At 66.9% G+C, this 10,385-nt stretch overlaps 1 protein-coding gene across 1 annotated transcript in view; it reads right to left on the bottom strand.

The window, feature by feature from the left end:
- The window catches only part of PACS2 (phosphofurin acidic cluster sorting protein 2), a 55,558-nt gene that overhangs the window by 3,905 nt on the left and 41,268 nt on the right, over positions 1 to 10,385 (bottom strand). The window contains exons 12-23 of the mRNA XM_040478412.1: positions 9,788 to 9,930; positions 8,831 to 8,963; positions 8,475 to 8,579; positions 8,223 to 8,329; positions 7,613 to 7,767; positions 7,036 to 7,146; positions 6,612 to 6,720; positions 5,883 to 5,915; positions 2,625 to 2,667; positions 1,452 to 1,494; positions 1,134 to 1,269; positions 73 to 299 (exon numbers count right to left, since the gene is read on the bottom strand). Of these exons, the coding sequence (XP_040334346.1) occupies positions 73 to 299; positions 1,134 to 1,269; positions 1,452 to 1,494; positions 2,625 to 2,667; positions 5,883 to 5,915; positions 6,612 to 6,720; positions 7,036 to 7,146; positions 7,613 to 7,767; positions 8,223 to 8,329; positions 8,475 to 8,579; positions 8,831 to 8,963; positions 9,788 to 9,930 (1,345 nt within the window). The remainder of the gene's footprint in view (positions 1 to 72; positions 300 to 1,133; positions 1,270 to 1,451; positions 1,495 to 2,624; positions 2,668 to 5,882; positions 5,916 to 6,611; positions 6,721 to 7,035; positions 7,147 to 7,612; positions 7,768 to 8,222; positions 8,330 to 8,474; positions 8,580 to 8,830; positions 8,964 to 9,787; positions 9,931 to 10,385) is intronic.

Raw genomic sequence — 10,385 nt, 5'->3', positions numbered from 1 at the left:
TGTGGTGACCTTGGGACCTGCAGGGCTGCCCCTCCGACTACCCCGACGGTCAGCCTGCCACCCCCACCTCACCCTTCTTGTTCTTCTCCTTGGTGACCACGGTCATGGACATGGCAGGCGTGGCCACAGCCTCGCCGCTGCCGGGCAGCCTGCTGACCTGGAGAGACCGGAAGGTGCACTTGAGCGTGTTTTTGGTGGCCGGCAGGTCCTTCTTCTCCACCTCTCGCTTCCTGTCTGCGGGCGGGGCTGCTGTCCAGTAATCCACCTGCAGCCCCATCAGCTCGGCGCCGACGCCCTGGCTGCAAAAGCAGAGGGGGCCTCACTCCTCTGTCCTGGCTCGGTGGCCGGCACGGGCGAGGAGGTGCCAGCTGGCGTCCGTGCTGCTCAATGCGGGGGGGACCGACCCACAGTGGGCGCCCAGCAGAGTGGAGCCCCAGTCCTGGAGCCCACTGTGGTCCATTCCCTGGGCTCTTGGGACAGCCCAGTCTGGGCCTTGCGGGCGGGCGCAGCGGCCGTGCTGAAGTCACCCAGGGGCGCCCGGGTCACCACCCGTCTGCCCTCTCGAGCCACCCCTTTGAGTCTAGAGGGCCGAGGTCCACCAGCCTCAGCTGAGGTGTGCCCCCGCCCCCCAGCCGTGGGATCTGGGAGCAACCCTGTGACCCTGTGACCCACGTGGGTGTGAGGACATCCTCAGACCCCTCAAGTTTTGTTTGGGTGAGTTCTACTCAAGAGAGAGCCCAGGGCGGCCAGGAGAGCTGCTGAACACCCCACGCCCTGGTCCCTACAGGGACCCACATCCAGCCACATCTTCCCTGACCCCCCCCCCCCCGTGCATGCGGAACACCCCCCACTCACTTACTCGGTGTGGTTTCGGTCCCTGGCGCCATGAGGGCTGGGGGGGGACACACCAGGCCAGGGCCTGCGCTGCCCCTACCTCACGGGGCACCCGATCCCAAGCAAGCCCGTGTCTTCCCAGAGGCTGTTCTGAGCCCACCCTCTGGCCAGACCCTCGGGCTTCCTGGCATCCCGGAGGTGCGGCCAGCGGCCGGGAGCGATTGTCCGCATTCTCTGGCCATCGGGGGTGCTCTCAGATCGGGTGGGGCGGGGCACCTGTGTGGCACGGCCACGTTTACCTGGGGGAGGACAGGCCCCCGCTCACTGACGGGGAGGAAGGCGGGGTAGGTGAGGCCTCCTTGGCCGCGGGAGACGTGGACGGCGGGGTGGACGAGAGCACACTGGAGCCCGAGGGGGCTGCGTCATCCGAGTCACCTTTGGGAAGAAGTTGGGCAGCCTTGAGTGCCCCTGTGTCTCTGCCCACAGGGCAGCCCCAGGGGCTGGAGAGGGCCCGTGCGGGGAGGTGGGAGACCCCGAGCTGGAGAGGAGCCGCCGGGCCTCCCACGGTGGGGCGTCCCTCCCCTTCCTGGCCCCGAGGGCAGGGAGCGTGGGGTCACCTGATGTGGCTGAGGACGGTTCCACGATTCCAACCTTCACCACCTAAAAGGCAACGGGATGCTGGCTGGCAGCAGTACCGGATCGTCGGCCAGCCTGACTGTCAGTGCCAGGGCTCCAGACGCAGGCCCAGTGCCGTCCTCCCTCCACCGCCCGGCCGCTGCGTCCTGCCCCACCCTCCCTGGGAGCTCCTGGGGTGCGGCAGTGACCCAGTTCTTCCTGTACGCGGCACAGGACCCTCCCACGGCACGGGTGTGCTGGGGAGACTCCACAGAGCTGCGGTACCCCTCCGTGGCCATCCCGCCACCCGGGGGTGGGGGGCACAGGCTCCACACTCCGGCCCTCAGCAAACCGTGAGCATGTGTGGCCAGCCTGGCCCAGAGGTTGGTGAGACCCGGGCACTGGTATGCGGAACCCCTGCCCAGCGAGGGGCAGAGGTGGCTCTGGGGCCTGCCCCGGGCGCCCGGTCAGACAGATGCCATTCCAGACGGCCGTGCGGGCCAACCAGCGCGGGAGTCAGGAGTCACGTTAAGCGGGGACTCGTGCCTCGGTTACACAACGGTGTTTTAAGTGTCCACGGGGGGGCCTGCCCGTCACTACAGAAGGTTCCCCGAGACCGGCTGGACTCCTTCCCTCCCAGGAGGGTCGGCAGTGGCCCTGACGCCTGGCTAGGGTAAAACCACGGCCTGCTGGCCTGTTGCCCCTGGGCCCTGTCTGCCCCTGGCTCTCGCAGCAGGTGCCTGGGCCAGGGGCCACATGGGGAGGTAAGAGGCCGTGAAGCGTGGCATGGCCCGGCCGGCGCATAGGAAGTGAACTTCCCGATTCACACACACCGCAATCCCCACTGAGCAGCCTGGCGTGGAGGCAGCCCCGTCCCACAGCTCCTGAGGGACAGAAGCATCCTTCTGCCCCTCCCGGGGCACCCACCCACAGCCGAGTCTGACACAGGCCTCGTGCCCAGTCAGTGCCGAGAATTGGCCCCTCCTCGCCTCCAGGTGAGCTGTCTGCCTGCACAGGTCAGAGAGCTCACGGCCCAGCCCTGCTCCACACAGGAAGAAAACAAGAAGCTTTAAGAGGGCTGGGGGGGCAGATTTTAAGGAATCCTCTGCTCAAATTGGTGAAGAAGGTTCTGGAGCTTAAAGGCAGTGCAAGCATCCCAGCAGAGAAGTACTCACCCCTACAAAGGGGATGAACTTTTGTGAAGATTCCTCGTCAGGGCTAAGAACACAAGAAACACACAGTTACTCCTCTCTCGGTGTGGCCGGCAGTGCCCGCACCACACCCACACCTGTCCCTGCAGCGGCCCGACCTCCGACCCCAGGGTCATCTCTCTGCACCTAAGGTCAAGAGGCCAGCAGGGAGCTCCACGGGAGCCCAGCTTCCTGGGGGAATCTCTTGTGCATCCCAGGTGCCCGGTGCCCTGAGGGCCTGCATTCTGGCTGGGCCCCCAGACAGAGGTTTCCCACGCGTGTCCCGGGACACCACCCCCCGCCCTGCCCTGGACACTGGTCTTCCTCCAACACCGGGGGTGACCACAGCCGGGGTGTCTAGGTTTTCTCCAGATAGTCCGGGTGAAGTCCAGGGCAACCAGAGAGAGGGGACTGGGGCAGCGGCGGGTCCCAGGCCTCTGGCCTGCACACACCGTGCTCTGACAGAGCGACACCCTGAGAGCAGCCAGAAGGGGAGACTGAGGCTTCAGGGCCATGCTGTGGTCGGAGGCTAGCCAGCACTCGTGGCAGAGGAGGTGCCACACGGCTTCCCTGAGATCGCTGGTCACAGCCCATCCTCGGTGAAGGCAGCCATGTCCCAGGGCCCGCGGGGGGAGGAGGGCAGAAGCCAAGGGGACGTGGACCCCTTTCTGTCTTCCGTGGCCCAGGCGGGCACCCGTCCTGCCGCCCATTTCTGTACCGGGCATTTGGATGATGGGCCTCCACCTCGGGGCCTGGGCTGCAGCCTGAGTCGCTCTCCCCGGGGAGGGCTTGGCCATCAGGTGCACTTGGCCTCTAAGAGCGTCTCCTGGCCTGGGGAAGACCCACAGGGCAGGCCCAGTCCCGGGCCTCCTGTCCCTCCTGCGGCCTCCTTGCCTCTCCGGGCCATCCTCCCAGCTCTGCTTCAGTCTCACGTCCCCAAACCTCAGAGCTCACCCCCAGAAAGCTGTGCCCAAGGCGCTGGCCGGAAGGGGTCCCCGGGCACAGGGCCATTCAGGAGAAGTCCCTGCAGATGGCAGGCTCTCCAGCCCGCCCTTGTGGGGACAGAAGTCTGTGCCTGGCCAGCACTCTCCACTAGACATGCACAGGGGCCAGCACGGAATGCACGCACGGCGCCCAAGGCGGTCCCGGCAGGAGCCGCTGCCCCCTCCCTGCGGCCTGGCACCCGCGTGAGGGGACAGCAGCCGGCAGGCCCCTGGGCACCACCTGGACACGGGGGCCTCCGCCCCAGCATCGCCCATCACGCCTCCGAAGAAGGCCCGGCAGACGTCTCTGGACAAAAGAACCTACAGATTCGGGCCGTCCCACTGAAATGACCAAATCCCCAGCCTTTCTGACCTATGGGGAATAGAGTTTATCCATTTCAGAGAACAGCAATTCGAACCCTGTGCCCGGCCGGCTTTCGCATGCGAGATGGCGCAAGACGGGGTCCTCAGGGGGTCCCCAGCCCGGTGTGGGGGAGGCTCCGCCCCACAGGGCCCCAGGACCCTCCCCACGAGCAGCACGCAGGGAAGGCAGACAGAGGCCTGCAGGGGCAGACAGGAAGCACGGCCACACAGGGATGGTGCTGGACTCTGAGAAGCCAAGCTGAGCCGCTGGGCCATGCAGACAACACTCAGCACTCGACACGCGCGCAGCGCGACAGGGGTGACACCGGCTTGCCTAAACTCGGGACACAGACGAACACGCGTGTGCCTCCGTGGTGAGGGCCCCTGGGTCTGGCTCATGAGACCACAAAACGTGCCTCAACAGGACACTGGGGGCACAGAGCTGAGGGGTGCTGAGGACACGGGGCACTGGGCGTTCCCCACCCCGGTGCCCTGAGGGAGCCTCCCGGGCCACACACAGCCTTTGTGGTCTGACCACAGGCCACGGACCGGGTGCTGTGTAGACCGTCCGTGCAGGTGTTCTCACAAGGGGCAAGTGGAGACAGGCCCCGAGGGCCATGCCCACCACACGCCTGCTGCTGGTCTCCTGACCCATCTGTTCTCTGTCACCATCTGCTGACCCCCTGGTCCTGGGCTCTGAGGGTGGCCAACACACTGGGCCGGTGTCACCACTGTGACGCACAGGTGGGGGCAGGAGGCACGGGACGAGGGCCAGGGTTCCCTAAAGCCCTGGCTTGAGGCTCAGAGGAGCCAGCGTGGGAGAGACGAGACGCTGTGGCCAGGCAGCGAAGCAGGCTGCGGGCTTCTGCGGCAGTCGGCGGGCACACCGCGGCTGGCCTTTCTTTAGTCACAAAGGCTTGTTTAGCAGGACAACGTGGGGGCTCAGACCCCTCCTCCTGGTCTGTCTCGGGGTTCAGCAGGAGCACTGCCTAGAGCCCGGTGACCCTGCCCTGGCTGGGCTTTCCCAGGAGAGAAAGAACCCAAGACCCGGGGTGGGAACAGGGTCCCAGGGGAGGGACCTGGCAGGCAGGCCGCCAGGACAGGAAAGGGGGCCCCAAATGAAACGGCAGCTCTAGGCAGGTCCCGGTGTTTGGTTCCCAACATGCAGGTTTTCAGAGGGTGGAGCCACCTGGGGGTGGGGGGGAAGCCCTTCACTGCACATAGGGGGTCTTAGTGGTCTGGCCACCCGTCCAGTTCAGCCACAAGAGTCGGCTGGGAAACCCTCTGTGCTGCTGTCCGCAGCCCCGGGGCCCAGGCCAGGGCGAGGCTCCGAGTGCGTGCCACCCCAGGGCAGGCCCCCCACCCTTCTGCCTGGATACCCCGCCTGCAGGATCAGCATTCATGCTGTCCTTGCGGGGGATGGGGGGAGCCCGCGAGCCAGGTTCACAAATACATTGAGCCGATAAGGAGGCCCGCACGTGGCCGATGTGGCATCAGTGGACAGTGTCTCGTGGTGGTACCCCATGCACCTGCTTCTAATTTGAGAGGTGGGGCCAGCGTGGCTTCAGAAACACGGACACTCACTGAGAAGCTAAACGTGGCCACGTCTTCGGCTCAGACTCTGGACTGAAACGGACAGAGGAAAGCCTGTCCAGCCCGATGTCTTGGTTCCTTCAACCGGGTGGGGGCCCGAGAGCAAAGTCCTGACCAGGGTGGGGGCGGCCACCTGCCTGCTGCCCAGCTGGGGGGCCCTGCCTGGCAAGGCGCCACCCCTCCCCGGCCCACAGAGAGGTGGCTGGAGGGTAAGTGACGCACCCCACCTGCTCACGCTGCTAAACAGCCCTAAAGACCAGCCTGGGGACAGGGGACAGGGGTGCAGACCCAGGGACAGCGGTACCTGAGGGTAAAGTCAAAATGAAAGTTCTTTTTCCTTTTCAGAAAGCCACCAGGAGAGAAAACACAGACACGTTACTGTGCTGAGGGACAGGACGTGCCTGCAGGTGCAGCTTGGGGACGGCACGGCCCTCGCTCAGGAAGAGCCAGAGCTGCGGGCTGACCCCTCGGGAGGGCCGTCCCGCGCCCCTCGGACACCGGCAGAGACGCTGCGGTCTGCAGCCCACCTCCCCACCTCCCGGGCCCTGGCCCTCGCCCACTTGGGCCTGGCAGCCAGATCTCTGCCCGCCCTCAGCCCCAGTGCCCGCTGCTGCCCGGCGTCCTGCCCCGGGGCAGAGCGAGAACTGTCTGCCGGCCGGGAAGCCGGGCGGTCGAAGGAGCCTGTGCCTGTGTTCCAGCAAGCAGGTCGCTGCTAGGGCTGGGCGGTGTGACCGCTGCCTCTGACCCTTCACGGTGAGAAATTCCAACATACGAAATGGAAAACACCAGACTGCCTTCTTCTGACCGATACGGAGGAGGGCCTGGGGCTGCCAGGCCCACCCGAGGCTTCCCCCAAGCCCAGCCGGGTTTGTCCCTGAAGGCCACCCCGAGGAGCCCCCGGCGTGCTGCCCAGGGGACCGAGAGCCGCAGCCACAGTGGCCCGTGTCTGCGGCATGGAGCCGGGTATACCGGTACCCACCCTCCCCCTCCAGCCCTGGCCACGGCCTGACCAGCCCGGGGCCCAACAAGGTACCTCTTCTGCTTGTAGGTCAGCATGGCCTCTGCGATGGGCAACTGGTGGGCGCAGTTGGCACCCGCGATGTACTGCGTGATCCTCGACACGATGTCCGGGGTGTCCTGCGCTGCAGGAGGAAGCCGGGCAGGGTCCGTGGGGTGCCACGCCTCTCCCCCCACTCCACCTGTCTGCCCAGGGCCCAGCCCAGGAGCAGTGGCCATGCTGAGGGCGCCAGAGGGGGCCCTCTGCCCTCTCCGCTCAAGGGTTCCCGGGCAAGGGCAGCAAGGCCGCTCCAAGTTCCCAGGAGCCCCCGCCCCGGGCCCCAGCGGCCAGCCCCGAGGCCCACGGTGGACAGAGGAGGGCACACAGCTGCTTCTCACAGAGGCGCGGCGGGGGCGGGGAAGCCTCGAGGCCTCACCCGCCAGCTCACCCCGGGCCTCACCGGCGCTCTGGGCCTCCAGCTTGTTGAACAGGTCTTTCCAGGCCAGGTCCTGGAAGAAGTTGTTGTAGCGGTAGTCCACGGAGCCCAGGTACCTGGCCACAGGGTGGGAGCCTGCGAGCCATTGGGGGGGGGGGGGGGCCAGGCCACGGAGTCCGTGGCGTCCACCCGGACAGACGTGCTGTGCGGCCCCGCCAGAGCCCTCCCCATGGGCCGGGGGGCGTCCTGCAGACCACAAGCGGGGCTCGGGCGCCAATGAGTCTCCCCCCACGATCCAGCACTTTCCGACGCGCTGACGTTTACGGATTTGGTCATAAAACGAATCGCGTAAGCAAAAACGAAGAGTGCGGTCACCCAGGGTTTGATGCCGTAAAAGGGCTCGTGACCACCCCCACCCTATCTGTGACGACAGCATCGCGTGAGGTGCGTGCGGGGCCGGCACGAGAGGGGCACTTGTGGCGCATCGCCCCCCACCGCGTCCACGAGCCCCCCACCCAGCGGGATGATGAGGACCCACCCCGTCCGCGAGCCCCCCACCCAGCAGGACGATGAGGACCCACCCCGTCCGCGAGCCCCTCACCCAGCGGGATGATGAGGAAGCGCATGTAGCCCAGCCAGTCGGGCGTCTTGTGGGACAGCTGCTCCACGAAGAGCCGCAGGACGGCGCTGAGGTAATGCTGCGCGCCCGCCACGGCGATCTTCACGGGGGTGGGGGGCTGGGAGTTGCAGTTGCAGCTGAGGCCCCGAGGGCAGGACACAGAGGGGACAGAGGCCTCAGGGAGCCGTCCCTGCTGCCAGGACCACCCCACTGCGCCCGAGGGGTGTCCCCAGGGCCCCGGGCACACACCGCTCAGGACGAAGGGAGCACCGTGCCCCCTGTGCCCCGGGGGGGGGGGCCGACCCCCGGGCCCCCCAGACCGCGGGCGCCCCGCCCCCCCGGGGGGGGGGGGGGGGGGGCCTGCTGGCCACACCCAGGAGGCCCCCGATGGTGGGTCTCTGCCAGGAGCCCCCCTGCACCGCAGGAACTCCCACCAGCGCCCAGATCTGGACAGAGGACGGGGCCGTGGGGAGCCGGTGGGCGGGCACACCTGGAACCCGCCCGCAGCCCCCAGGGCAGAGCCACAGGCAAGGCTGGGGCGCAGGGACCCCGACAGACACCCGGCTGCCACACGTGTGGCAGCTGGACTCACTATCTCTGTATCCGCGAGACGATGGTGCTGAAGGCCGCCTGCACGTCAGCCGCGGAGCACGTGCACACCACGGGGAGCGCGTGTCTCTGCAGGACTTCCGACAGGAACTGGGAGCGAGGGGCGGGCGGAGCCTCAAAGCTCCACCCGGCCTCGCTGTCAGCTCCACGACTCGCAAGGACTGGGCACGTGCTCCCCGCCCCCGCAGGGAGGATACCCCCCTCCCCCCGGCAGAAAGGACAGCCCCCTCCCCACCTGCCCCTGCCAGTCGGAGGTGTTGACGAGAATGATGTTTTCAGGTAGCTGGTCGTCAGAAATGAGGATGTGGTTTAGCTGGTCGTACACGGTCTTCCTGGGGATCTGCAGACACAGGCCCGTCCACACCCGCTGGGAAGGGCGCCGCGTCCCGTCGCCCGCCCAGCTGACCCCTGCCCCAGCGGCCACCCGGGAGGGGGGAAGGACAGCCCGGTCCCGTTCCCGCTCAGGAACCTGGCTCTGCTTTGGACAGAGGTCACTGGGCTGTAGACACCGTGGGTCGGTCAGATCCCACCCTCGAGCTGCCCGGCCGGGTGGGTGGGAGGTGTCCGTGGCCTCCTCTCCTGGAGACGCACCTGCAGCTGGCTCCTCGTGTCCGGGCAGCGCTCGTTGTCCAGGCTGTTGGCCCGCTCGTTCTGTGGCCGGGCCGGCTGCCGCTCCTTCAGGGAGGTGCTGCGGCCCCGGCGGCCAGCCTGCTTCCCCTCGGACCTGTGGGGGACCAGGACAGGCTGGGGCAGGCCCACGTGCTCACTGCCCAGGGAAGGGGGCTCTCAGCGGTGGGGCTGTGGTGGATTCACGTGGGGCGGGTGGCGGGCGAGTGTGGAGGCCACGAGCACACACGCACGTGCTTTAAACCCGGCATGAGGCCCGATTAAACTTGTGCAAGCAGAGAAGGGGTGGGGGCACCACAGCAGCCCCGCTGTCCCTCCAGGGCCTGGCCGCCCTGCAGAGGGACGTCCTGGGGTGGGAACGGGGGTTCTGGCCGTGGTGCAGGCACAAGGCCGACCGCGGCTGGGAGTTCGGCTAGGTGCCCAAGGTGAGGAAGGGCACATCACAGGGAGGGGCATAGAGACGACCCCCAGACTGACCAAGATGGTGAGGGGGGGCAGGTGAGACAGCCTCTGAGAGTGTCTTCCCATGCAAAGCTGCAACTCAGACCCCCACTTCGATGGCTCTGAGAGGCAGGTCCAGGCCCCCCCACCCCCGGGGCTCCAGTGTTGGACCTGGAGCCACTGTCTGGGGGCTCCTGACCTTGACGGCACTGGGCACCCCCTCCCACACCGGCATCTGGTGTCACACAGGTCCATAAGGTACAGGTGGCGGAAAATGTGAGACGGCCACAGGAACCACACCTCAGCCCCAGCAGGCCTGCTGGCTGCAGACAGGGTGCAAGGGGTCCACTGTGGACCCCCAGGTGGGCCGAGATCTCTGTGCTTCTAAGTGACTCTCATCTGGTCAGAAGGGGCCCTGCCCACCACACCGGCCCACGTGGGCAATGCCCGGCCAACAGCCTCCCCAGGGCATGCTGTCACCTGGTGGAGGGGATGACGAGGGACTCTGTCTTGGTGATCCGCCCACTGGGCGGCAGCTTCTCGGTGAACATGTCCAGGGCGGAGGTCTCCACCTCCGGGCTGTCCTCCGGCTGTGCAGGCTGCTCCCCAGGGGCGGGGGTGCTCTGATGTGCAGAGAAGGAGGCTCGTTGGGAATGTGCACCCTGTGGGGGCCTCCCGAGGGCCGGCCTCACACCCGGCAAGTCCCTGGTTTGGGTGGGGGTGTCTGGGCCTTTTTTGGGTTCGCAACTTTCTGCACACGGTATGGACGTGCTGGCCTGGGGAGCCGAGCTGACCCCCACATCCAACCACAGGGCTCCTGGTCTCAGCTGCTGGGGAGACCGGCACCAAACCTCCTCCAAATCTCCCTAAAACCTGCCCTCTGGTCCCAGACATCTTCCTTGAGAACCTCCATGAGAGAACAGGGGCCAGAACCCAGCATTCACAGTGTCTATGCTGACAGCAAAGCAGGGGGACACCCACTGTCCCCAGTGATCCGGGGGGTCCTGACCGTGCCCTGATGGGAGAGGTGAATCCAGGGGGCCCTGATTGTCACCCAGGATCGAAGCAAATCAGGGGA

The sequence above is a fragment of the Herpailurus yagouaroundi genome, unplaced genomic scaffold, assembly GCF_014898765.1.
Source record: "Herpailurus yagouaroundi ecotype Mexico unplaced genomic scaffold, PumYag 141, whole genome shotgun sequence".
NCBI lineage: Eukaryota > Metazoa > Chordata > Mammalia > Carnivora > Felidae > Herpailurus > Herpailurus yagouaroundi.
Note: the sequence above shows the minus strand (reverse complement) of the source record. Positions and strands in the feature narration are given on the sequence as shown.